Source organism: Callospermophilus lateralis, chromosome 7 (assembly GCF_048772815.1).
Source record: "Callospermophilus lateralis isolate mCalLat2 chromosome 7, mCalLat2.hap1, whole genome shotgun sequence".
NCBI lineage: Eukaryota > Metazoa > Chordata > Mammalia > Rodentia > Sciuridae > Callospermophilus > Callospermophilus lateralis.
The window spans coordinates 121,174,493-121,201,204 of NC_135311.1; the positions used below are offsets into that span (position 1 = coordinate 121,174,493).

The 26,712-nt window shown below is 47.1% G+C and overlaps 2 protein-coding genes across 3 annotated transcripts in view; one reads left to right on the forward strand and one right to left on the reverse strand.

The window, feature by feature from the left end:
* The first annotated feature begins 7,749 nt into the window (after window positions 1-7,749).
* Marcksl1 (MARCKS like 1) lies at window positions 7,750-9,967 on the forward strand. Its single transcript, XM_076863038.2, has 2 exons — window positions 7,750-7,908; window positions 8,741-9,967. Exons 1-2 carry the CDS (start codon window positions 7,822-7,824, stop codon window positions 9,254-9,256), a joined length of 603 nt encoding a protein of 200 aa, XP_076719153.1. The 5' UTR covers window positions 7,750-7,821; the 3' UTR covers window positions 9,257-9,967.
* Window positions 9,968-10,237: 270 nt separating this feature from the next.
* Window positions 10,238-26,712, reverse strand: part of Hdac1 (histone deacetylase 1) — a 28,365-nt gene continuing 11,890 nt past the window's right edge. Inside the window, exons 3-14 of one of the 2 annotated variants that reach the window (XM_076860842.1) lie at window positions 24,418-24,535; window positions 19,020-19,094; window positions 15,753-15,891; window positions 15,157-15,298; window positions 14,033-14,125; window positions 13,059-13,167; window positions 12,837-12,977; window positions 12,223-12,331; window positions 11,998-12,128; window positions 11,597-11,749; window positions 11,081-11,129; window positions 10,238-10,816 (exon numbers count right to left, since the gene is read on the reverse strand). In XM_076860842.1, coding sequence (XP_076716957.1) covers window positions 10,789-10,816; window positions 11,081-11,129; window positions 11,597-11,749; window positions 11,998-12,128; window positions 12,223-12,331; window positions 12,837-12,977; window positions 13,059-13,167; window positions 14,033-14,125; window positions 15,157-15,298; window positions 15,753-15,891; window positions 19,020-19,094; window positions 24,418-24,535 — 1,287 coding nt within the window. In that variant the 3' untranslated portion in view covers window positions 10,238-10,788. Of the gene's footprint in view, window positions 10,817-11,080; window positions 11,130-11,596; window positions 11,750-11,997; window positions 12,129-12,222; window positions 12,332-12,836; window positions 12,978-13,058; window positions 13,168-14,032; window positions 14,126-15,156; window positions 15,299-15,375; window positions 15,892-19,019; window positions 19,095-24,417; window positions 24,536-26,712 lie in introns of those variants that run through there. The other variant, XR_013091838.1, reaches the window with a different exon arrangement.

The following is a 26,712-nucleotide window of genomic DNA, read 5'->3' on the forward strand; positions in this document are numbered from 1 at the left end:
CTAAATGACATCCCAAAGGCACCTTAAGTCACCCTGACCCAAACAAACCACTCTTTCCACATGTAACCCTCTGATCTTGGTCTAGGCTTCCTATGTGGGGTTCCTCACTCCTCAACCCAGTCACCCATGACAGACGCTTAGTACCATCTTCAGCCTTTCTTCCTCCTCATCCTAACCTCCTTTCCCACATCCTGTCCTTCTGCCCCTGAACATCTCCTTATCTCTCTCCACCTTCCCCCACCTTTTGGTGCCATTTAAGAAGGTAAATCACTCATTTCCTTTGCAAACCATTTCTTCCTTCAGCCTTGAAGACACCCCTGCTTCTTATTCGTTCCCTCTTTATTGGCCACTACCAAATCTCCCTGCAGACTCCCCTCTCAGAGTATGAATATTGGGGAGTCCTGGTTCTGTCTTCTTGAGCCAAGTTTTTTCTCTAGTGGGACCTGATGGGGTCCTCATGGCTTCAAGCATGTTACCTCAAGAAGGGGCCTCTCCTCTGAAAAAAATAGGCTTCCCTGTACATTAACTGCTAGTCTACCATCTCCACGGGTCTCCTAGGCATCTCCACCTTGAATTCCAAGAGCACACTCTTAAGCCCAGCACAGAGAGCAGCGGGAACAGGGATCTCAAGCATTGCTAATATTGGCTGCTGTCCCTATTGCCCTTCCTGCAGGCCACATCATCTCTAGCTTGCAACAAGCCTGTCTTGTTTCCCTGCTGCACAGTAGGGAAGGAGGATAATCAGGTAGAGGGGACTCTGCCTGCACAAAGATAGAAAAAGCAGGAAGGAGAGCGAGGTGTGAGTGGCTGGGGTCCCAGATCATGTGACAGGGCTGGGTAGTGAAGACTTTAGTGCAAGGTGGTCCTGAGAGCAGGAGTGAACAGACAAAAACCAAGAGGAGTATGTTGGATTTCACATTTCTTTATCCCCTTCATTCATTCCTTCACTTATTTACTCCATTTATCAACAAATATTGGCAGAGAGTGTTGCTGAGTGGTAGAGCACATGAGGTTCTGGTTTTGATACCCAGCACTGCGTGGCGGGGTGGAGAGAGAAATTTATTGAGAGCCTTCTATTGGACCGTGACTCTGAGATAGTGGAGAACAGCTAGAGAGGCAGGAGTAGTGGCAGAGAGACCAGTGAAAAATGATACAGTTCAGCCTGGGTGAAAGAAGGGTCTTGCTTAGGGCATTGCTCCTGGAGGTGGAGATGGGGCAAATAACAAGCTGAGATGGCAGCGTGGTAGATCAACCCTGATTCCTGGCTTGGGAAACACAGTGGGAAGTGCTGGTGGGAGGCCTGTACCCAGAGGCAGGGAATGTGCTTTAGAGAATCTAGAAATGATCTCAGGAGTGGTTTGATATGAGTAAATGGCAAGTAAATGGCTTCTAGTCTAGGAGAATGGCATGTTCAAAGGCCTTGAAGTTGAAGGAAGCCCAGTTCTGAGGAACTGAAAGGCCAGGAGTTCCGTGGGACAAGAAGAAATGAGGGGGATGGGACTGAGAGCTTGATCTCCAGTCTGAGGAGCAAACTGGGAATGGGTCACCAGGAATGTGAGGCCTCCCTTCACAGAAGGTGGAAAGGAGAATTTAAGAAGGGCTGGGAGGGGACACAGATGAGGTGTGTCTTATGGGGAGGCACTGAAGCATGTCTCTCTGGGAAAAGTCACTAAAAGGAACACCCAGCCAGATACTTTGGGGTTATAAGAGGAGAAGGAGAGCGTCTTTCTTCAGGGTTCTGGGGAGGAGACATATTTCTTTAGCATTTAAGGAATTAATTGAAGCCAAATAAATCCTACCCCACCCCCCGAACAATTCAGCAACCTTAGAACAGCCTGATCAGTCCCTCTACCACCTAGCCTAGAAAGAAGGTGCTGGAAGAGCCACAGAGCTGTCTCAGGCTGTCCAGGTCCCCACCTTCTCCCTCTGGATCACACAAGAAAGAGAAGGGAAGGCAGTCGTCCTCTGGCCCAGAATTTCCCACAGTGGCACCGAGGAACATTACTTAATGCCTCTGGGCACCTTGTGCCTTCAGGGCTGGGTTTTAGGGCTTCCTTTGATCATGTTAACCCCTTTATCTCACAAAAATCCTACAGAATTGGTACTGTGGTCATTTTATAGTTGAGGGGATTGAGGGTTGGAAAGGACCTAAGACCACACAGTGAAGGAGCAACCAGAAGTGACCCAAGTGACTCCCAGGGTGCCCACTATACAGAGTGGTTAGAGCGAGGCTTAAGGGGAAGGGCTTTTCCAGGGTCTCTGGAGGTAGGAGAATGTGGTCCAAATTACTCTGGGCAAGAGGCTGAATGGGAAAGTGAGGGGATGAGGCTGGAGCTCATGGAGGAAGGAGTGGGATTGGAGCCTGAACTGGGGGGAAGTTTCAGTTTCCTTTACCTTTTTTTTTTTTTTGGTATCGAGGATTGAACTCAGGGGCACTCAGCCCCTAATCCACATCCCCAGCCCTTTTTTGTATTTTATTTAGACACAAGGTCTCACTGAGTTGCTTAGCACCTCGCTGTTGCTGAGGCTGGCGTTGAACTCAGGATCCTCCTATCTCAGCCTCCCAAACCATTGGGATTATAGGCTGGTGCCACTGTGCCCGGCTCAGTTTCCTTTTTGAAGAGACTTCCCCTAAGATGGGGATTTTGGTTGGAAAGTTGTAAGCAATACACATTTTACTGGTTTGGCCATTCCTTTCTCAAAGACACCCATGATCTGAAAAGAAACTAAAAGTCAGGAAGAGGTGAGGAGTGAGTCAGGAAAGTCTCATTGTGGCCCAGATAAAGTGGGTTGAATTTCTGTTTACCTCATCAGGCCTTGGGTAGGTAAGCAGGTGAGCTGGGAGCACATGCCGTTTTGCTGATGGGAAAGTTGCACCCCAGAGACAGCTCTCTTGGGTAGTGACTGGGCACCACTGGTTTATGCACCCCCCACCAACATCCTCCCCTCCACACATCTCTCTCCCTCTTCAGGGGAAGGAAGAGGAAAGAGAGAAACCAAAGTTCTGGGAGGCCTTAAATTCTGAAAGGGAATTTTCAGAATTTCTGTCCTTGTGATTTGGTGACTGGATAGTGTGTCCCAGTGAAGGACCCTTGAGGAGGCCCAAGGACCATACCAGGGTTCAAGGCCTATAATTAGCAGGTGGGCTGTGGACAACCAAGCCAGAGTCAAGGGAGCCCGGGCCCATGGGGAGCAGCCCTGGTTCTGGGAGTTGTGTCCTGGAGGCCTGGCCCTGTGCCTTGCCCACTGCCACCACTGCTCTTCTCAACCTGAAGCACCTCTAGTTGCCTCCAGCCGAGCTGAATGCTTAGAGCTCCTAAAAAACACTTTTCTCCAGTCCTGCCCTCCTCCTTTTATCATTCTTTCTTTCTTTCTTTCTTTTTGGTACCAGGGATTGAACCCAGAGGTGCTTAACCTCTGAGCTAAATCCTAGACCTTTCTTATATTTTATTAGAGACTCAACTCACTGAGTTGCTTAGGGCCTCGTTAAGTTGCTGAGGCTGGGTTTGAACTTAAGTTCTCTTGCCACAGCCTCCCAAATCACATGTACCACTGGGCCCAGCTTTATCCTTTTATCTCGCTCACATCCACATCCATCTCATCAAGATTTGGTTTCCTCCTGTGAATGGGAACCATGATGGTGCACATCTCACTGGGTCCTGAGGTCATGTATGGAGAGCTGTCAGTACATGGCTGTGCATACAGCAAGCACATCACCAGTGCTAACAGTCATGACCAGTATTACTGTTGATTTTTCCTGCCTTTCAATAAATCTCCCCAATGCTTGGAAATCCCCATGATTCTCTACTCCAGGGTTCTTCCTATTCCTCCTGGGTCCTTTCCTGCTGCCTGCCTCACCCATGCAGAGCTCCCACTGCATAGATACTTCCTGGGTGACCTCATCCAGCTCTTGGCTACAGGTGTCTCTTATTGGCAGTGATCAGAGGCCAGATTTCCTGGGATCAGTATGGATTTTAAACCTCTGCCTGGGCTGGAGATGTAGCTCAATGGTAGAGTGCTTCCTAGCATGCATAAGGCCATGGGTTCAGTCCCCAGCATCACAACCCAAACAAACAAAAACCCCTCTGGGTGTTGTCTCTGTAAGGACACCAACCAGACTTTGGGCACTGGCTTTTAGCTCAGGAAATGTGATTGGATGTGTGTACTCAAGCCTAAAGACTTCAGGCTGCTTCCTGATGTCCTCCTGAATTTTCCTTGGGTCTCTTGAACTCAGCAAGTTGAGACTCAGCAACTCCCCCACCAAGTCTTTTTCCCACTGATGCCCTGTCCCAGTCAATGGGTCTGCTTCACCCAGTGACACCTAAAACAGAAAATCGGGTGGCCCAGCATCACTCCCCTGTCCCCATTGTTTCTGCACCCAGCCAGTCTCTGAATCCTAGAATCTCATCTTCCAAACTTTGGCCCAGACTTGGCCCTTCCTCCGCCCACACCTGCACACAGACTTCATTGCTCCTGCATTGCCTCGCTCTAGGTTCTCCCTCCTTGGGCCTCTCCTCTGTCCCCTTAAGGCATTGCCTGTCTCCCCTACTAGATGGGAAATCCCTGAGGGCAAGGACCCGCATGACTCACCACTTACCCTTTCTACACTTGAGCAGAAGGAGGGACTCCGGGAAGTCTTTGTGACTATGAATCAGGAGGCCCACCCTCTCACTGTACAGATGAGCAGACTAAAGCCCAAGAGGAAGGATGGGCTAACAGTCACATCAGGAGGAGGCCCACCTGGGCCAGAACTGAGGTCTCCAGGTCAAGCTGATGCCCCCAGGAGAGGATGGGGACTCTGGGGATGGGAATTGGGCTTTGCCAAGCCACATCCTTTAGGGCCTCCAGCAGGACCTCCCATACTCTGTCGTCTCTTCCTGAGGCTGTATATATGCAGGGCCAGGATCTGAGCCCTTACGGGAAAACTGGAACAGACAGGGAATGTGTGTCTATGGGGTGTCTGGTCCCTGTAGCTCCCCTTCCCCCTCCATCCCAGGCATCCTGTTCCTTTTCCTGTCACTCCATCCTGGCAAAGGCTCACCTCTCAAAGGTTTTGACCACCACAGCCTCAGTGACCCAGTGAGGCACACCTAAGCCCTTTGGGAACACTCACACAGTCACTCTTGTACCCCCACACTCACACACTCATAGTCACACACCCAATCACAGATACAGTCACCAACACACAGTCTCAAGGAAAGAGGTACACACCCAGAAAGTCTCAGAGAGTCACCAGGTATCACCAAAATTTTCTCCCTTCCCCTTGAATACACAGAGCCTATGAAAGATGCAGACTTGTACAACCACAAATATACACACCTGGTCTCTCTCTCTCTCTCTCTCTCTCTCTCTCTCTCTCTCTCACACACACACACACACACACACACACAGTCACAAAGTCTCGACACAGACACAGAGTAATACATAGTCACACACAGAGAAAAACAGACACACACAGTTGCACACAGGCTCCCAGAGACACAGAACAATGGGCACATTGTCTGGGTTGGCAGCAGCTGGGAAGGAAGGAGCCGCAGTGTGGACGGGAGGAGGCCATAGGGCTGCTGTAGGACACCCACCCCCAAGCATACTAAGTCTCCTCCCTCTTCAAGAAGTTGGATTCTGCTGGGACCTGGATTTTCTACGGGATTGGGCTCCCAGGCACCTCCTCCCCAGCCTCCTGAATGTCTGGTGGGATGCATTCCCCCCTCCACCATGGACCAGGCTCTCTAGCTGCTCAAGATCTTTTAGCCCTGTTGCTCCTCCCTGCTTCTGGAATCCTCTGAAAAATGTGCCTCTCACCTCTATCAGGCAGCACCTGGAGATCAGGAATCGTGGGATCCCACCTTAACCTCTGACCCCACCCAACCTCTCCAAGACTCACACATCCTTCATCTAAGCCCTGCCAGCTGGTGCGGGCAGCGCCTGGCAGCATTGTGGGTTCCCTATTGTGAAGACAGAGAGCAGGTCACGATGTCCATCCCTGAGTGGTAGCAGATGGAGGAGTCACTATACTGTCAGTGAGCTGCAGTGGGGGTATGGGGCTTTGTCCCTAAACTAGGTCTTCTTGCCTCCACTCTGACCAGGGAGATCCGGATTTCAACAGGAAATTCCTCCAAGGATTTTTAGCCTCCAGTCTCGATCTTTCCAGACCCTTTGTCACCCTTTGCTACTGTGTGCCCTTGAGCATGTCAGTTTCCCATTCTGAACTTCAGTGTTCTGGTCTATAAAATGAGGGGCAGTGTTAAAGAAGCTGAGAGTATTCTACAATCTCAGAATTGGGTTGGGGATGAGGATACAGGAGTGAATGTTGAAGCCACTCAGCTTTCCCCGCCCCTCTGCAGCCAGATCTGTGGGGAATTCCCAATTTCTCAGGCCCTGAGGTGTCTCCATACCTCACAGCCTCAGGCCTCCCAGGAGGTCTTACCAGTAAGAGGGAGGGAGAGACCGGCTGAGCTTAGCACCACTTTGCTTCCTCCAGCCCCCATCCCTTTCCTCCTGGGGACTCAGGGTAGGCGGCCAGCCAGACACATCCTGGGCTAGCCAAGACTCTGGGGAAGGAGAAGTGAAGAGAACCAAGGTCTCCACCCTACTCCTTCCGACAGGCTCCCCACTCTCAGGCAGGGTCAGAGGTTGGGCTGGGCAACCTTGGGGGCTGTCTCCAAAGGACTTTCAAAGGTGCTGAGGGACCTTTGGTGGCATCCCATCCCTCCCCTTCAAATTGGAGTGTTTGAAGGTCTGTTGAGTCCCTCACTGGGGTTCTGTTGCCTGTATGAGGTGGGGAGCAGAGCAGGAAGTGGGGGACACCAAACTCAAGGCAGACAGGTTACATCAACGTCTCTGCGCCTCAGGCCCATCGGCCTCACATGGGGAGATGCCCTTAAGATCACAGATCCCTCCACCCCACCCCCACCACACACACAGGAACTTTGTAGTGGGTTCAGGTCGAGGGCCAGAGAGAGGTGAGTTTCTCTGTCCTGGCTGACGGGCTGAGAGGAGGGATGATAGACTGATGGACAAGCTTCACAAGTCTGACTGGAGTGACCTCGCGTTAAGTCACACCTCCCCTCCCGCCACCAGGCTGGTAGCGGCAAGCAGGTAGGGAAGCGAATGGGACCTTTGACAGGTCTCCAGACCTTCGTGGCGCCGGACCCAGCGCGGGGCCCCAAGGCTGCTATGATCATATTTTCTGGAGCATAACTCAGGACCAGCCGCCTGACGAGTCTGGGCATGTGAGCCCTTTGAAGAGTTCAAGGGGAGACTGACAAGGGCTGCAGTGCAGGACCAAGGAGATGGGGGCCACCCCACTGGGCGCGGACGTCCACCCTGAGAGGGAGGCGGTGAGAAAAGGAAAAGACTGAGCGGTTCTCTTTCCTCGAGGATGCCCTCTGCGTTCAGCTCGCTGAAGGACCGCTGCCTCTTCTTCCCACGACCGTCCCTACCTGCTCCTGGTAGTCGGGAGGGACTGGGGGAGACCGGACCGCCAGCGTCGCCCACTGCGCAAGTGGGGCCCGCGACCGACCCCGCCTCCGCCCCTCGATTGGGTGCTCATTTAAATGTCCGGCCCCGCCCCGAGCTCTGGGCGCATATATATAGGCGGCTCGGCGGGCGGCGGGCGGCATTCTGGCGCGGAGCGCGGCGGCGGCGGGCGCAGCTAGCGGGTCGGCCGCGGAGCGGGGGTGCAGCTCGCTTTCCCCCCATACCCCTCCCCCTCAGGCGCCAGCCCCACCCCTCCGCCCGCCGGGCCGACCCCGCCGGACTATCCCCTGCGGCGCGAGCCCGGGGCGGCTCCGGGCGCCCCCCAGCAGACCCCCCCCCACTATGGGCAGCCAGAGCTCCAAGGCTCCCCGGGGCGACGTGACCGCCGAGGAGGCAGCAGGCGCTTCCCCCGCGAAGGCCAACGGACAGGTGGGTGCGCTCTGCACGGCCGGCCCCAGCCCCCTCCTCTCGCGCCTCGCCCCCTTTAGGGCCCTGGGCCGGGGCCGCGCGCTTTGTCCGGCCCGGGACACGCGGCGCCCCCTCCCCCGCCCGGTCCCTTTGTTCTCGGCGCCGCAGCCCCCGCGGGCGAAGCAAGGGGAGGGGCGGGGAGGGGGCGCCGGCCGGGCCCCGCCGCCTTCTTTGTTCGCGGTCCCGGCCCCCGGCGCTGTCCCCCGGCCGCCCCGAGTGCCGCGCGGGGAACAAAGGCGCTGCTGGGCCGCGCCAAGGGGGCGCCCAGGGGCTGCGGGGCGGGTGCCTGGAGGGGAGGGCATGCACCCGCACACACGACCTCGGTGGCCCGCCGTCTTTTTTGAAGGGGGGAGCCAAGAGGTGGGGAGAGCCTGGGGTGGGTGGGGGCCATTTACACAAAGCAGGAGGCCGGGAAAATAGGCCGTCCAGGTGTAGGGAGGCAGCGCCCCGGGGCGGCTTCCCGCCCAATATTGCCTGGCAGGCTCACCCCTTGGCCCGGGATCCGCGGCCCGCAGCGGTTCCGTGCGGAATGGAGAGCGCGCCCCGGGGGAGGGGGGTGGGGGCCCCGGTGCCCAGCGCCTCCTGCCGGTGGTGGCCTCCGCGGCTGTCCCAGCGCGCCTGCGAGAGACGAAGGCGATGTTTGACGGGATTCCGGGTGTGGGGTGAGGCTGAAGCCAGACATGGGTCGCAGTGGATTCGAGTGGTGGACCCCCTTACCTGGAAAGGTCCAGAAGCGGGTTGGGGGAGGGGGAGAATAACCCCGGCCCTCACTGCTGTCTCCTCTGCCCTGCAGGAGAATGGCCACGTGAAAAGCAATGGAGACTTATCCCCCAAGGGTGAAGGGGAGTCGCCCCCCGTGAACGGAACAGATGAGGCAGCGGGGGCCACTGGTGATGCCATCGAGCCAGCACCCCCTGGCCAGGGCGCTGAGGCCAAGGGGGAGACCGCTCCCAAGGAGACCCCTAAGAAGAAGAAGAAATTCTCTTTCAAGAAGCCTTTTAAATTGAGTGGCCTGTCCTTCAAGAGAAATCGGAAGGAGGGTGGGGGTGATTCTTCTGCCTCCTCACCCACAGAGGAAGAGCAGGAGCAGGGGGAGATCGGTGCCTGCAGCGAGGAGGGCACTGCCCAGGAAGGGAAGGCTGCTGCCACCCCCGAGAGCCAGGAGCCCCAGGCCAAAGGGGCAGAGGCCAGTGCTGCCTCCAAGGGAGGAGACACAGAAGAAGAGGCAGGGCCCCAGGCTGCAGAGCCGTCCACTCCCTTGGGGTCAGAAAGTGGCCCTGCATCAGCCAGCGTTGAGCAGAATGAGTAGCTGGGTGGGGACAGGTGGGTGATCTCTAAGCTGCAAAAACTGTGCTGTCCTTGTGAGGTCACTGCCTGGACCTGGTGCCCTGGCTGCCTTCCTGTGCCCAGAAAGGAAGGGGCTTTTTGCCCCCTCCCAGCCACGTTCCCTTTTCTCCTCTCCCTCCTGTGGATTCTCCCATCCGCCATCTGGTTTTTCTCTTAAGGCCAGTGAAGATGGTCCCTTACGATTTCCCAAGTTAGGTTAGTGATGTGAAATGCTCCTGTCCCTGACCCTACCTCCTTCCCTGTCCCCAGCCCTGCAGAAGGCAATTGCTGGTTTTCTCTCCCAGTTCTTTTCCAAGTAGGTTTTGTTTATTCCACTCCCCAATCCCTGAGCCAGAAGTGGGGTGCTTGTACTCCCAAACCCTGAGTGTCCAGCCTTCCCCCTGTTGAGTTTTTAGTCTTTTGTGCTGTGCCTAGTGGCACCTGGGCTGGGGAGGACACTGCCCCTGTCTAGGTTTTTATAAATGTCTTACTCAAGTTCAAACCTCCAGCTTGTGAATCAACTGTGTCTCTTTTTTGACTTGGTAAGCAAGTATTAGGCTTTGGGGTGGGAGGGAGGTCTGTAATGTGAAACAACTTCTTGTTGTCTTTTTTTTTTCTCCCATTGTTGTAAATAACTTTTAATGGCCAAACCCCAGATTTGTACTTTTTTTTTTTTTCTAATTGCTAAAACCATTCTCTTCCACCTGGTTTTACTGTAACATTTGGAAAAGGAATAAATGTCATCCCTTTAGTGGTGCTTTAATGAGTGGTCTTCTGGGGGTAAGGTGAGGAAACTGGTTGATAACCTAAGGAAAGCAGGTAAGTTCACTTTTTTTTTTTTTTTTTTTTTTTTTTTTTTTTTTTTTTTTTTTTTTTTTTTGTGGACCAGGTATCCAGGAGGCAATGAATAGGAAGAACTGAAATCAACCCAGGGACACTGTCAGGAAACAAAAGCTCAGGAGGGTATAGAAATGTACCATTTTATTACAAAGTTTCACAAAAATGAAAATAGTATCTTAGAAAGGAAGCTAGACTACCAACCTTCACCTGTGGAACTGGGGGGAAGCCAGGGCAGTGTGAGTTTCTTGGCTCTCTAAAGGCCAGTGGGAAGGTAAGAAAACAACCAATGGCTGATGTTAGGAGTCTGAAAAGTACAGGGGGTCCCTGAAGACCCACCCATCCCTTCTAGTACACTTGGTAAGGGCACCTTTCCAAAGCCACTAAACAGACCCTTGTCATTTTAGGATTTTTCTTATGGTTACATCCTTTCCACCCAGATCTGCACTGTAGATGGTTCAATAGACTTAAAGAGGGATGGGAAACAAGGCAACTGCTGGAAGTTTCCTCAACACATCTGCCTTGGGATCAGGGCCCTGGTTCCTATCTAGTCCCTGGGGACATTTATATTTAATATATTTTATATAAATACACAGAGAAATAGAAAATATAAAAATCTGAGGGATTGGAGGAAAAAGGTGGGGAACTTGGCCAGAAGCCAAAGCTGGAGAAGTCTGCTCAGGCCAACTTGACCTCCTCTTTGACCCTGTGGAGAAAGCAGAGACTGGCATGAGATAAACCACCCTGAGACAAAAGTGTGGATACAATGCACTTCCACAGGACCCTGGCTGCCCAGGTGACTGCTGGGGGCTGGGACTTCCTAGCTCTGCCTAGAACTGCAGAGATAGACTGGCCCCTGAAAGAGGCCTTTGTAAGTGAGATCAGCTGTCCCTGTGCCTTCCCTCAGAGTGGTGGGACAAAGGAGCTGATGCTCCAATGCCAGGGAGATGGCTGACAGTTTCTTCCTCACCCTTTGGCTTCTGGCTTCTCCTCCTTGGTTTTCTCCTCTTCTGTGACTTCTAGAATATAAGAGTGCAGAGATGGTCAAGGGTAGCCCCTCTGGAAAGACCCAAGGGGTCTTCACTTACCTAAAACCCCTTTCCCAATAGTACAGCTCATTGGACATAGAAAAGCCCATCCCAGGTCCTCCCAGTGAGCCCTGTTGAAAACAAACAAGTTGGACCGGTTTCCCAGCCTGCTAGAGTCAGAACCCAGTGGGTGGAGGCAGCCCCCTGGGAAACTGGGGTGAAGTGCTGAGAAAAGGGCTCCGATGGTATGTGAAAGCCTGGCTCAGTCAGGCAGTAGAGATGACGGAGTATTTCATTGTTTCAGGGTTCTGCCACTTCTGGGAGCCACTAAAAGGCCAAGGAGCTGAGTGGCCCCTAGGAGCTGGCAGGGCCTGAGTCATCTCCCTCCTCCTAGTGCCCTACATAGACTGATCCTCCTCCAGGGCTTAAGACCCAAGACTGGCCCAACCCAAACCCACCTTTCTTCTCCTCTGGGTCTTTCTCTTTTTCATCCTCTGTTTTAACTCTCTTGGCTTTTTTGAAGTTGGAAGAGTTTTTGCGGCCACCCTCTCCTTCCTCATCCGAGTCAGAGAATTCTTCTTCACAGGCAATTCGTTTGTCAGAGGAACAGACTTGGGAGACAGTGGATGGAAAGAATGGGTGAGAGAGCCAGGGGCGGTTTATCTCAGGATCTATGTCCAGTACTCTCCTGTGTGTCCTCCAAGAGACTAGGGAAAGGGACCAAGAGAAGGAAAAGAGGGGACTTCCTAACCTGTACCTAAAGGCACTTAAACTTGAAACTGGTGTCTCCCCAAGTGAGTGGAGGGAAGTCAGCTTCCTACTGAATGGAAAGGTACAGGGCCCTGGGTCTGGGTCTTACTCGAGATTCGCTTGTCAGGGTCTTCTTCGTCCTCATCACCACTCTCCTCTGGGATGGCATCCTCAGGAATGGCCTGCATTTGGACCCCAGGTGCATGGGGCAGCATTCTCAGGTTCTCAAAGAGCCGCTGTCTATGACCAATGGGAGAAAGGGTGGCTGGGCTTTGGTTACAGACAAACCAGAGCCTGGAATCCTCAACCAAAAGGCAGCCGGGGATATACTCACTTTATCTTCTCCAGGTACTCATTCGTGTTCTGGTTAGTCATGTTGGAAGGACTGATGTGAAGCTTGAAATCTGGTCCAAAGTACTCGAAGTAGTCATTGTATGGAAGCTCTGGTTGGGGCAGGGAGAAGACAGTCAGAGACCTAGCTGCCACAGGACCCTGAGAAAATCATCTCGGTTTCTCTGGGTCTGTTCACCCATCTATAAAAGAGAGAAGATGCCTCTGAGGTAGGGTGAAACTTGGGTGCCTCCGGGATTTTAATCTCTGTAACATCATTCTCCAGTATACATGCTGTGGCATATGTGTCACTAGGAGAGGAAGGCCCAAACCAGTGGTTTAGGACACTCATTATGAGCATTCCTTTGGCTCATAAACCCAGTTACCCTATTGAGTAGGGTATTCCAAAGCTGTAAATAATTACTGATAATTTCTGCCCACACCCAAAGCAGGAGGGTGACCATCAAAAAGGACTAGTGAGAAAAAAACCCATGGCTATGGTCTGGTCACAAGAAGTGTCAGAGGAGAGGTCCTGTGACCAATGGGTATAAGCTTGTGAACCTGAGTGCACATGAGCACCAGCTCCTGCCCGGTACAACCTGGCCCTGGAACTAGTACCATTGGGGATCTCTGTGTCCAGAGCCACAGCTGTTTCGTATGTCCAGCACCGGGCCACATTACGAATGGTGTAACCACCTCCTCCCAGCATCAGCATAGGCAGGTTGAAGCTCTTGACAAATTCAACACACTTGGCATGCCCTTTGGAGGAAAAAGGGGTTCTGGGTTACCGGAGCGCTCAGCAGGACCCTGCCCACCCATGCTTGTACTACCTGCTCTCACCTTTGATGGTCAGATTGAAGCAACCTAACCGATCCCCAGACAGGGAATCTGAGCCACATTGTAAGACCACCGCACTAGGCTGGAACATCTCCATTACTTTGGACATGACCTAAAAGAACACATCCTGGTCACCATCAACCTCAAGAAAAGCTATATGAGGTTCAGGGGTAGAAAGTGTGGGTAAAGCACTTTGTTTCTTATCACTCACTCATATCTTTCTACTGTCCTTCATGCTGTGGGGTAGAGAAGTGGGAGTTTTCTATTTGAAAGGATCTCTAAGACACTTCTAGCTCTAATAACTAAACCTCTAATGGCCTCGCTGTCACCTCCCTAATCTTTATGTCATTGCTCAAGCTCTAGTGCCACTTCCTTTAGGAAGCTTCCCAACCATTAACTACACCCGCTTTCCTCATTTGGTGCTACAGACTTTGAGCCTCATATGGCAAGGAGGCACTTTACATTTTTCTATATTGTTCTCACTAGAGTCTAATGTTACACAGGACTGAAACCATAACTCAGAAACTTCTGTCACCCTTACTACTAGTTAGGTCTCTTCTTCAAATATGCAGACATCAATGTAAAGCTACAAGAAACAAAAAATCCAGGAAGCACAGCACCACCAAAAAACCAATAATTTCCCAGGAGCTGATTCCACAGAAATGGAGATATAAAACAGTACTGACCACATGCTACTGGGTGAGTGCCTGCCGCCCTAACCAAGACTGTGAGGGCAAAGATCATGCCTTAGATATTCTTAAGTTCTTGTATCCAGCAGAGGGCCTGACCCACAGAAGGCATCAACAAATATTTGGATGATTTCTGTTGCCCTAACTGATCACACTACCATGGGTTGAAACAACTCTCACTTCCCAATTAGCTGTGGGAAAGGAAGCCTGAGATATGGTGGGGTGCTTTGCTACCCTTCCCCTAGACCAATCCCACCTGTACCCAAAGGGGAGGATTAAGTCACTTACCGGCTTGAAAATGGCCTCATAGGACTCGTCATCAATCCCATCTCGGAGTGGGTAGTTAACAGCATAATACTTGCCTTTGCCAGCCCCAATATCCTAATCAAGAGGGACATTAAAGGAAAACTGAAAGATGAAGCTAGGAAGGAGTTCAGGATGGGGCTGAAAGGCTAAGGAAAAAGGTGACAGTTCTAGGAGAGTCAAGCTGGGCCATTAGGTGGCCAAGACAGAGCAGAGTACCTTGGGTAGTGTCCTTTCCTTCACTGGTAAGCCCAGCTCTCATCTCTGGACATACCACTGAGCCTGCACCAAGACTGGGAGCTGATTATGGGGCCAGAGATTGAATATCCTACTCCACAGCAAAGAGTTCTGCCTTCAGATTGGGTTAGACTGGCCAGCATTGGATCATAGAAATAACACCCACCCCAAATAACCCTTTCTTTTCCAGTTTTACTGCACACTCCTCTACCCTTGTTCTCTCCTAGATCTCTAGGAAAGTATGCAAGGGCAAAGAGTGGAGAAAAGTTCTTTCAATTAATTTCAGAATAGTAAATGCTCACTTATCCTAATGCTTTCCAGAGCAAACTGAATTAGAGCCACTTTTTTACCCAAGGACTACTAGCACAGAAAGTGGCTGATCTCACTGTAGGTGCACCAACAGAAGCAAATAGAACAGTTCTATGGAGGAGCTTCAGCAGAGACATGTCTATTAACTATTCCACATCAGATGCAAAGTTGCACATACTTTTCTGGGTCGAGTCATTCGCTTTTAGCCAGATGATCAAAGGAGGAAGGTGATGTTAAAATGTTAAGAACCATTGAGATGATCCATAAAAGTCCTAATTCCTAGCCTCAAACTCAAGCCTATGGCACAATGGAATAGTGTGATACAACCCAGTGACCACGAGGAAAGTACAGTGAGCCAGGAGACCCCGATCCTCCTCTGACCCCTTGTCTCATCATTCCCTTCCTTCAGAAAGGGAGGAAAAGTGACTGTGGCAGGCAGCCCAGACTGGAGTGCAATGTTCTAAACGGCAGAAGAGGGGGGTATGGTTTTTAGTGGCACAGAAAAGGAGAGTTAGAGCTGGTAGCTGAGGGTGAGCTGGTTGGCCCCTAAAGGGAGTTCTCACCCGTAGGTCCCCAGTTCCTGGGAAGTACTCTCCATATTTATGAAAGGACACAGTCATGACCCGGTCTGTGGTATAGAAGGCCTCTTCCACGCCATCGCCATGGTGAATATCAATGTCAATATACAGCACCCTCTGGTGATACCTAGGATCAGAAGTGGGTCAGGGGTCTGGGGGCTCTTTGGGGATGGGACGCGCCAAGGGCGCCAGGTCCCAGCTTACCGGCCTGGCTGCCTCCCTCAGGTATCTCTAAGCACCAGAGACGTGGAAACTGGCTGAAGGAAGGTGGAAGAGCGGCCGGGTGTCTCCAGAGGCCTGACCAATCCGACCAAGTCCGATCTTCCTACTCTACAGCCAGGGTCAACTCCAGCCACACAGGGAAACTCTGGAGGCAGGATCTGAGCAGTGCCTGCCCCTGATCTTGCCGTGGGCTCAGATCAAATCAAGACCCCGTCAAGGAGAGGATGGCCAGAGACACTGAACACATCCTAGCCAGCACACCATAGGAAAAGCAAACTAGGGAGGCAAGCCCAAGGGGAGAGGGAAGTGGGAACCTGGCCTAAGGTGCTCCTCCAAGAGACAAGGCCAGGCAGGCATACTTTAGCAGTTCCAGGATGGCCAAGACGATATCATTGACGTAACAGAAGCCTGATGCCTCGGACTTCTTTGCATGGTGCAGGCCCCCAGCCCAATTCACAGCGATGTCTGTCTGCTGCTTATTAAGTTTCACGGCACTTGCTGGGTGTAAGAAGAGAGAACATAAGCTTGTTACTAAGCTGCACTCCCTTTCCCCCAAGAAGCCCAAAGAACCCAGTGAGAGAGAGGACTTGCCTATTCAACAGCTGTATTGTACAACTCAGAAGGTAGCTCCCTCTCTCCTACCATAATTTCAACAGGGAATGAACAGGACACTGGCTACTCTTTTTTTTTTCCTTTGGTACAGGAATTGAACCCAGAGGTACTTTACCCCTGAACCACACCCCCTCCAGATTTTATTTTATTTATATATATTTTTTTAATTTGAGACAGAGCCAGGTGCCATGGTGCACGCCTATAATCCCAGCAGCTTGGGAGGTTGAGGGAGGAGAATCATGAGTTCAAAATTGACCTCAGCAATTTAGTAAGACCCTAAGCAACTCAGCAAGACCCTGTCTCTAAATAAAAAAAGGGGTTGGGGATATGGCTCAGTGGTTAAGAGCCTCTGAGTTCAATGCCTGGTACAAAAAAAAAAAAAAAAAAAGACAGAGAGAATTTAACTAAGTTGCCAAGTCCAACCCCAAACTTTTGATCCTCCTGCCTCAGCTCCTGAGTCACTGGTATTATAGGATTACACCACCATTTCCAGTGACACTGGCTACACTTTAAAAACTATCTTCCAAAACAAGGATGGTAAATCATTAGTAGGCCTTAGAACTGATTTAGAGGGTCATGACTAGTGTGTGTGTATATATATTTTTGGTACTGGGATTGAACCCAGAGGTGCTTTATCACTGAGCCACATCCCCAATCCCTTTTATTTTCTGAGACAGGGTCTCAAGTTCCTTAGGACTTTGCTAAATTGTTGAGGGCAGCCTGAAACCTGTGATCCTATAATCTCTGGGATTAAAGGCATGTGCCATTGCACCCAGCTCTAAATATTCTTAGAGATAGAGTAGAATAAAAACATAACAGTAAGGGTAACAGTAACTGCTCTTCTGTGAAAACTTTGGCATTAGAGTGAATGAATGCGTGTGTAAAAGCACACACACTCATAACTATCCTGGACTGCATGTGTAAAGGTACTTCTTACTGTAATTCATAGTAAAAATTTTGGAAAAAATAGTAAAAATAGTGCTAGTCCAAAGTAGAAATAGATCCAAAATGAAGTGAGAAACACACACCCATGAATATCTGTGGCAGTGTTGACTTTTGAGCAAAATAAAAGCATAGAACAATCCAAATAATCTAACAAGAAATGACAGAATATATCAAATAAAGTAGTACATAATCATGCAGCCACTGTAGAATACTACAGAAACAAATTTTAAAGATTTACTAAGTAAAAACTACAGACATACAATAGTATACAGCACATTTTTGTAAAAATATTGATGTATAATGTATGTTCAGATATATTCACACAGGAAAAAAGTATGGACAATAAACACCAAAATGAAAAGTGGTTATCCATAGACAGTGTGAATATGGGTCATTTTTTTTTCTGTGAATATCTTTGTTTTCTGAGGTTATGTTAAGGGAAGGATCATAGAAAATGATCACAGAAAAATAAAGTCATGTACTATATAACATTTGGCTCAACAACAGACCACACAGACAACAGTGGTTCCAAAAGATTAGGAATGAGCTGAAACACTACTACCCAAGTGAAGTTATAGACCTGTGTTCCCCCTGCCCCCAATAGTGGGAATCAACCCTAGGGGCTCACAGATACTAGGCAAGCACTCTATTACTGAGCTACACCCCCAGCCCTTTTTAATTTTGACACAGGGTCTCACTAAGTTGCTGTGGCTGGCCTCAAACTTGTAAACCTTCTGTCTTAGCCTCCTGAGTAGCTGAGATTACAGACATACACTGTCATGCCCAGCAAGCTGTAGCCTTCCTAACATTGTAGTACAGTTCATTACTCACATGTCTGTGGTGATACTGGTATAAACAAACCCTTAGCACTGCCAGGCATATAAAAGTATAGTACATACAATCATGTACAATACGTAATACTTGATAATAAGTGATAATGTTACTGGTTTATGTATTTACATTCTAGTTATTTTAGAAAGTACTTCTACTTATAATAAAAAAAAAAGTTCGCTGTAAAATGGTATGCTGTGTTAGCAGCAGCCTCATGTTTACTGCATTTCTTGATTACGTCATTTCCTCTGGTACTTGATCTAATCTCACACTGTTTTGTACATCATGACCTAGGAACAATAGGCTATACCGTACGCATCCTATATAGCTTAGGTATGTAGTAGGCTATATCATTTAGGTTTGTCTAAACACACTCTATAATGTTCATACAACAAAACTGCCTTAACAACACACTTCTCAGAATGTGTGCCCATCATTAAGCAACACATGATTGTTTGCTAAGAAAGGATTTAGAGTAATCCTACAGGTAACCCAAGTAGAAGTGGGAGACACATGGGGAATATTTATGACCTCTGAAGGTAATTACCATATTCTTCCATAAGACACCGATGATGACACTTCCATTTTTATAGCACTTTGCAATTCACAAGTGCTTTCACATATAGTGTTTGAACAACCCCTTGAGGTCTGCAGGGAATTTCTTTTCTTTTCTTTCTTTTCTTTTTTTTTTTAAATTCTTTTATTTGTTGATAGACATTTATTTTATTTATATATTTTTATGTGGTGCTGAGGATCGAACCCAGTGCCTCACACGTGCTAGGCAAGCGCTCTACTATTGAGCCACAATCCCAGCCCGGAATTTCTGTATGTAAGATCTTTTGGTAGGATAGGACAGGGAAGAACACCTTTTAGTATCATGTTGGAAAATAAATGTAGGTTAGGATCAAACCAAAAGGAAAATTTAGAGCTAAAACAAAAACCCACAGGACCATTCTCCATGGCTACAGATCAGCCCTACCAGGATGTTTTTGGTACTGGGGATTGAACCCAGGGCGCTTAACCATAGAGCCACATCCCCAGCCTTTTCAATATTTTGAGATAGGGTCTCACTAAGTGTCTTAGGGCCTCACTAAATTGCTAAAGCTGGCTTTGATCCTCCTGCCTCAGCCTCCTGAGTTGCTGGGCTTATAGACATACACCACCATGCCCAGCCCTACTGGGATTATGGCCTAGAAGAGCCCAGCACAACCCTTGGGGAGGGGATGTATATTCCTTACCGACAGAGCCACCAGTAGACAACTGACAGAATTCAAATAGGCCATCGAATACTGGACAGTCCTCACCAACATTGACTTGAAAGAAATAAGCAAAAGGTTAGTTTCCATAATTTCCTTCAGGTTTTGTTTAGATATTTATAAACTGATGGGAAAAATAATACCCACAGAATTTAGAATCAAAAGGTCTGTGTTCTAGTGCAGGTTCTATCACTTACTAAGTTGTTTCAATTCTTTGCACTTTAGCCCATTTCCTATAATAAACAATAATGATAACCACCTCACACAACTGTTGAGATAATTAACAGAAATCTTTTTCTTTGCTTTTTTAAATTTTATTTTGAGATGGTGGAGTGGTGTCTCACTATGTTGCCCAGGCTGGCCTCCAAAAGCTGGGCTCAAGTAATCATTCAGTCTCAGCCTACCAAAGAGCTGGGACTATGTCACATGCTCAGCATGAGAAACCTTACATGGAAAAGCATCTAGCAACTTGGAAAACACTAGTTCATTCCTTGAAGAAGAAAAATTTATCTTCTTCCAGTCTTGAGTTTGTTCCTGTACTTCACTCCAGCTGACGACCAACAAGGAAGTGAAGAACACAAACGTGCCTACCTATCATTCACTAAGGGCCTACAATGTGCCAGACACTGTTAAATGCTTTAAATGCCTGATACATTTATCCTCACACAATCTTCTGGGGTAGGATTTGGTCCTATCTTCTAAATGGAGAAATAAGCTCAGAGAGATGAACTGCTAACAAATGGTAGAGGCAGTGTTCAAGCCTCAAGCTTTGGTTTGTCTGTACTAAAAGTCTATGAAGACATACCTTGGCCTTTTCCCAAGTGCTTTCACATATACAATCTCATTTGATTCTCACAACAACCCTATGAGCCAGACAAGACAGATATCAACCCCACTGTGCAGAGGAACAAACAAAGAGAAGTTGAGCGACTTGCCCAAGGTTATAACATCAGGTAGTGGCAGAACCAGAATCAGCATCAGGTGTCTTGTCTCCCACAGTCCAGTGCTCTTTTTTCACTACACCCACAAGTGAGTAAAATTATTTCAGGCCTACAGAGGTAAAAGTACAACCTTGTACATAATGTGGAAACACATGCAAACACTGATGCAAATGAAGTGAAAAAGACAGGAAGGAAAGCACACCTGGAGGTTGTAGACTCCTAGAGCTAGAGAGAAACCCTGGGGCTCCAAGTCTCTCACATGAAAGGAAACTGCTGAGACATCAATGATATACAGGAAGTTAAAGGAGGAGTGGGCTAGATTCTTATTCTCTTGACCCAGCCATTTTACTGCACCTGCTGTGATCAACATTGGTTCCCAAAGTAGAGCAAGGAGGGGTCCTGGGATGAGGAGGTTAGGAGGGGCCAGCTTGGATTATGGTAACATCTCAAGACACAGCCAAAGCTCAGCATTTCCAATAACCACAAGAGTTACCAACGCTGGCACTGCCCTAACTTGGAGGGTGCCCAAGTTCGGGTGCTCTGAGAAACAGCAGCTACATAAGAAAGCCAGCAGTGGGTAGCTCTTCCTGGCTTCCTGGGTAAATACTGAAAGGCTATGTCAATAAGAACTTTGGTCCATGTGAGCAGGTTATTTATCCACTGGCACCTGTTTTTCCCCTTTGCAGTGGGTTCTGCCTACTTGGGTTTCCAAAGTTTTGTTTATATTCTCATTTGGGATGTGAAGTCCTCATAGAACAGCATGGATGTTTTACATATGAAAAAAAAAAAATTTCCCTTCAGGGCTCGAATCTAAAACATGGCTCAAACAGCCAGCCCATTTATTCTTAGCTCACTGGGTTAAAGGTGGAAAGGAGGGAAGTGGGAGAGCAGACTGTCACTTGAGCTATTTCTGTAGGATTTCCCTCTATCCACTATAAACACTTTTCTCATTCTTAAGTTAGCTTTATACCAAAGAAAGATAGTTAATGAAGGCATATGCTTTTTAAGAGATGCATAGGATTAAACATTGACTTCCAAATAGAGTTTGTACCTTGATGATGGTAGTCATGGAATGGGGCCAGTGGAAGAGAAAGGGTATGTGAATGAGAGGGACCCAGGAGACTTCAATCCATCAATCATATTTTCTTAAGCTGACCACTGAGTACCTGGATGTTCATTATTATTTTTTTCTACCAACATGTATGTGACCAAGTGCCCTAGCTGCTATTTGGGTATAATAGAAAGGTATAGGTAACAAGAAACTACAACTTTATTTTGAGCAGGGGGAATAACAATATAGCATTTAACAGCTATATTCTAGTCTGAATCCTGCTCTATTCATGAATTGTTATGTGTTTTATGTCCAAAATATTTTATATGCATAACATTTAGAAGTACAATCAGTCATCCTTCCATCCCTAGGGGGATTGGTTTTAGGATCCTCCTCAAATACCAAAATGTTGGATAGTCAAGTCTCATATAAAAAGGCATCATATAATCATATAAAAAGGCATCACAAATAATCTATGCAGGTCCTCCCATATACTTTTTTTTTTTTTGAAACAGTGTCTTGCTAAAATTGCCAAAGCTGAACTCGAACTCCTGGACTCAAGCAACCGTTTGCCTTGCCTTTCAAGTAGATGGGGCTACAGGTATGCACTGTATCCAGCTCCTCCCATATACTTTATTTTATTTAATTTTGGGGGGGACATGCTGGGGATTAAACTCAAGGGCTCTCAACCCCTGAGCCACATCCCCAGCCCTATTTTGTATTTTATTTAGACACAGGGTCTCACTGAGCTGCTTACACCTCACCATTGCTGAGGCTAACTTTGAACCTGCAACCCTCCTGTTTCAGCCTCCAGAGCTCCTGGGATTACAGGCATGAGCCACCACACCCAGCTCCTCCCAAATACTTTAAATAATCTTTAGATTATTTATAATACTTAATACAATGTCAATTTTATAATATATTGTTTAGGAAATGACAAGAACAAAGTTTGTGCATGTTTAATTCAATTTTTTTTTTTTTTTTAAATCTACAGTTGGTCAAATCCACCAATGCAGAACTCAGGGATATGGAGGGCTGACGGTACTCCAGAATGTGCGATGTTCCATTCTCTTGTCTACTAACACTTTGCTATGTAACTCTTAGACAAATCATTTCAACTCCCTGGGTCTCAGTTTATGTCCATAGAATGAATAAGAATGTCATACAATATTTTATCTCCACAAGTTTCTTCTATCATGTTTTCACTATGAGCCCCATGTTCTAATTATCTGCTCCAAAACGTGCATTGACTCGTGTTTTCATTTTTATTAATTAAATATTAGGTCAGAATTTGTGATCAAGGCTTTCAAAATCTCAAAGTCACTATAGTTTATAACATTCCAGCCAAGAGTAAAGAAACCAGTCTTATTTGGTCTTACCAAAGGAGTCAATACTGTGAGAGATGGGGGAGGAAATTAGAAATAAACAAATATTAATATTAAATAGATTAGGTATTAATGAATATTTTTAAACATAGCTCTTATATTCCTATTACTGTCTTGATTATAAAGCACTGCACTGAGTGACAGCAAGTCTGCCTATTTTGATCCTCTATAAATGCTATAAATCAAGTCAGTAAGGTATCCTGAAGTCCTCAGACCTTCCCAGCACTTATCCTTTGCACCTCTATTTCCAATGAAAGAAAAATCCCAGACCTAACTTTTTTAATTTTTTTGAGATGGGGTTTATGCTGCCCAGGCTGGCCTCATCATCCGCCTGCCTCCGCCTTACAAGTTGCTGGAATTACAAGCACATGCCATTGCACCCAGTCCAGACTTAATTTTTGTGAGGGGGAGGGAGTAGTTCTAGGGGTTGAACCAAGGAGTGCTCTATCACTGAGCTATACCCCCAGCCCTTTTTTATTTTTTATTTTGAAACAGGTCTTGGTACATTACCCAGGATGGCCTCGAACTTGTAATCCTCCTGCCTCAGCTTCCTGACTCACTGGGATTACTGGCATGCACCATTGCACCTGGCTATTGTATTCTTCTTAAAGAGGAAAATAACACTTTTAGGGAGACTAGGAGACTTACTTAAAAACATATAGCTAAGTAGAAGAACAAGCATTCAAAATAAGCATGAAAAGTTCATTTTCTTGCTTCAATTACCAATCTGCTTCTCCAATGAGAATCTATTCTGCTGACCCTTGCCCTAAAGAGTCCAGCAAAGGAATTTTCTCACCATGAAAGCAAAACACCTCAAAAATATGAGTGGAAGTGACTTGTCTGGTCAGTTAAGAGCCAGACCTGGGCCCTATATCTATTGTCCACTTCCCAGCTCAGGGCTTTTCCCATTACAATTATAGGAGGCAAAAGCTTCTGGGGTTGTGGTTAGCAAAGAAATTTAATACTTCAAGAAAGGTCACTGTAGTTCTGTCATTGTTACCACTGTGCAGTTATTACAACTAATAAGTAACATTCTTCCTTTCAATCAGGCTACCTTGTGACCAGTATTAATAAACAAGTACCACAGATTTCCTGATATCACAATACAAACTGTCATAAATTAATCAAAATTTCTGGACAATACTGCTATAGTATATTGTGTGAGGCCTTAGGTGCTAAAAAGATAATTTCTAAAATATCTCAAGGGAGAGTTTGGGTATTTAGCTCAGTGGTAGAGCACTTGCTTAGCATGTGCAAAGCCCTGGGTTCAATCCCTGGTACTGCAAAACAACAACAAAAACTAAATAAAAATAAATAAATAATTTTTAAAAAGCAAATAAATAAATAACACAAGGGAGACGTCAAATGTGACAGTTTAGTCCCAAACTCAACAATTCTCCCCCCACAGTTAAAGTAATCCCCACAATTCCTCCAAACAGGACTTGAAACTCCCAAACAGGTCCAAACCTGTTTCTGAGATGGGACCTGTTCTGGAGTTTCAAGTCCCAGAGCATAGGGTAGAATCACCTCATCTCCAAGATCACGTCATCTAGAGTCTATCCCAAGTGGTCCCTAAATTCTGAATTAATACTCACAAAGTCAGAGCATTTACAGGCCGATGCAAATCAGAGATCACATGGTTCAGTTCATTTCACAAAAGAAAAATCTGAGGGGAAGTGACTTGTTCGGACAGTTAAAGAGTTAGATCTGGACCCATGTCTATTGTCCACTTCCCAGCTCTGTGCTTTTCCCATTACAATTATAGTACTCTTGGGACAGAGTGTTATAAACCTAATTGGAAAAAAATCCAACATCTATTATTTATAATTAGGAAATGAGGAAAACCAGACCTGAGAAAAAAGAAGTACTTGGGCACCCTTGAGGGGTAAGGGAAGTCAGATGTCAGGGGAATGGGAGGTGCAAAGAAGGTAGGGCAGGCCTCTCTAATGGAAAGTGAGATCTGACTGGGGGCCCGAGAGTGGGAAGGAACAGAATGGACTTACATCTCTGCATCTGCTTGCTATACTCAGACATGTTATCTGGACGAATGGAGCGCAAGAATTTGATGTAGTCATCACTGTGGTACTTGGTCATCTCCTCAGCATTGGCTTTGTGAGGGCGCTAGAGGGCAGAAGGGAGAGAGGGGAAGTTATTCTTTATTTATCCCCAAACAAAACTGTTATTTACTTTCTCAGATTTTTATTTATTTTTTCTTTTTTTGACCATTTCCAGGCTTCACTCTAGTTGAACACCTATATTTTTGCCCAGCACTGAGCTAGGTGCTGGACAAAAAGAAATAACTGATTAGACTCAGACCTCAAGAAACCTACAATCTAATTAGGCAAACAAGATTATCAAAGACCAGGACTGCAGCTCAAGTTCTGTTTCTTAGGCAAGTTACTATCTCAGAAGCCACAATTTCTCACTTACTAAGTAGGGACAACAACTACCTCACAGGGAAGTTATGAGAATCAGATGAGATCATTAAATCTCTTTGTAAACTATAAAGTGCTTTATAAATTCGTACTTCTTTTTTTTTTTTTTTGTTTTGTTTCGTTTTTTGGTGCTGGGGATTGAACCCAGGGCCTTGTGAATATGAGACGAGCACTCTACCAACTGAGCTATATCCCCAGCCCCAGTACTTCTTTTCTTTTCTTTCTTTCTTTCTTTTTTTTTTTTTGGTGGTGCTGGGGATTTGAGGATTGAACCCAGGGCAGTGAGCATGCAAGGCAGGCACTCTACCAACTGAGCTATATCCCCAGTCCTCCCAGTACTTCTTACTATTAGATATAATATATAATTATGGTCCAAGTGGTTCCAAAAACTTAAGAAAAAGGGATGACTAAGGACAATTGAAATGGATGAGCAATCCTTTATAAATCATCACACCAAAAATTCTGATCATGGGCTAGGGATGTGGCTCAAGCAGTAGTGAGCTCGCCTGGCATGCGCAGGGCTCTGGGTTCAATCCTCAGCACCATATAAAAATAAAATAAAGATGTGGTGTCTACCGAAAACTAAAAATAAAAAAAAATTCTGATCACATCCACCCAAAACTTCTTTGACATGATAATTTCCTGGTCATCCTGACATTCTGATTCCTCCTTCCCAACACTCTCTTTTCTTCCTCCCATCACTTAAAGATTATTAAAAACATCCACAGGGAAAGTAGTAAGAATTGGCTCTAAATATCAAGTTGTTTGTCATACACTAACTCCTTTATTCTCCTTGACAAATGCGACCCTAACTCTAACTCCATCTTAGTCTATATTCTGTGCTCTGGATTCAAAATTCCAATAGATTCTCAGTGAGCTCCACACAGGCCTTTAAATTTAACTGAACTCAACAATTTGTGACTGACGATGTAGAAGCACTCAAATTCAACTTTCCAGAACTTTTACTATTTCTGTTAATAAATCCAACATACACTCAGGCTGAAAACTTATCATTTTAAACTCTGCCCTTCTTTGCTTTACTATCGCAAACCAATGCCAGTCCCTCTCACTATACTTCCATAATCTTTTAATAGTTCTTATTTTGGGAGGAGGGCCCTGCACTTGCTAAACATGTACTCTATTACTGAGCCACTCTCCCAACCCCAATACTTGTATAATCTTGACTGCATCCACCACCCCTATTTCTTCTATCGCTCTTTCCCAGATGTCCTGTTCTTACCACCACTCACCCGGTTGCTCAAGACAGAAGCCAGAGTATCACCTTTAATTCCTCTCTTTCCTCAACCACTACATTAGACTTCGCTTAAACTACACCAATATATGTCAAGTCTGTCCACTTCCATCCTCAGGCCATCACCTTTTGGGCTTGGCTTGGATTCTGGCAGCAATCTCCCACCTGGTATTGGACCCAATTGCCAGATTCTTTTATTTTTAAGTACTAGGGATTAAACCCAAGAGCACTTTACCATTGAGCTACATCCCTAGCCCTTTTTATTTTTAATCTTGAGTTAGGGTCTTACTAAGTTGCTAAGGTTGCCTCAAACTTGCTATCTTCCTGCCTCAGCTGAGATTAAAGGTATGCATTATCACCCCAACAACCACCAGATTTTTTTCAAGTCAAACTTTATTTTTTATAAAGGTTGCCCACTAACAAAAGTTATTAAAAATATTTTGTGGGAGTTGTGCATAATTCCAGTGATGAGGAGGTTGAGGCAGGAGAATCCCAAGTTTGATACCAGCCTCTGCCATGTAAAATTAAGATTTTTAAAAAAGGATTTAGGGATGTGGCTTGGTAGTAAAGTGTCCCTGGTTTTAATCCAAGTACCACAGGCAGGAAAAAAA

What these genes read in the sequence shown, in the direction of transcription:
- Marcksl1 (XM_076863038.2), top strand. Translation starts at nt 7,822, where the DNA reads ATGGGCAGCCAGAGCTCCAAGGCTCCCCGGGGCGACGTGACCGCCGAG. An exon ending in CCGCGAAGGCCAACGGACAG is followed by an intron (nt 7,909 to 8,740) that starts GTGGGTGCGCTC and finishes TCTGCCCTGCAG; the next exon opens with GAGAATGGCCACGTGAAAAG.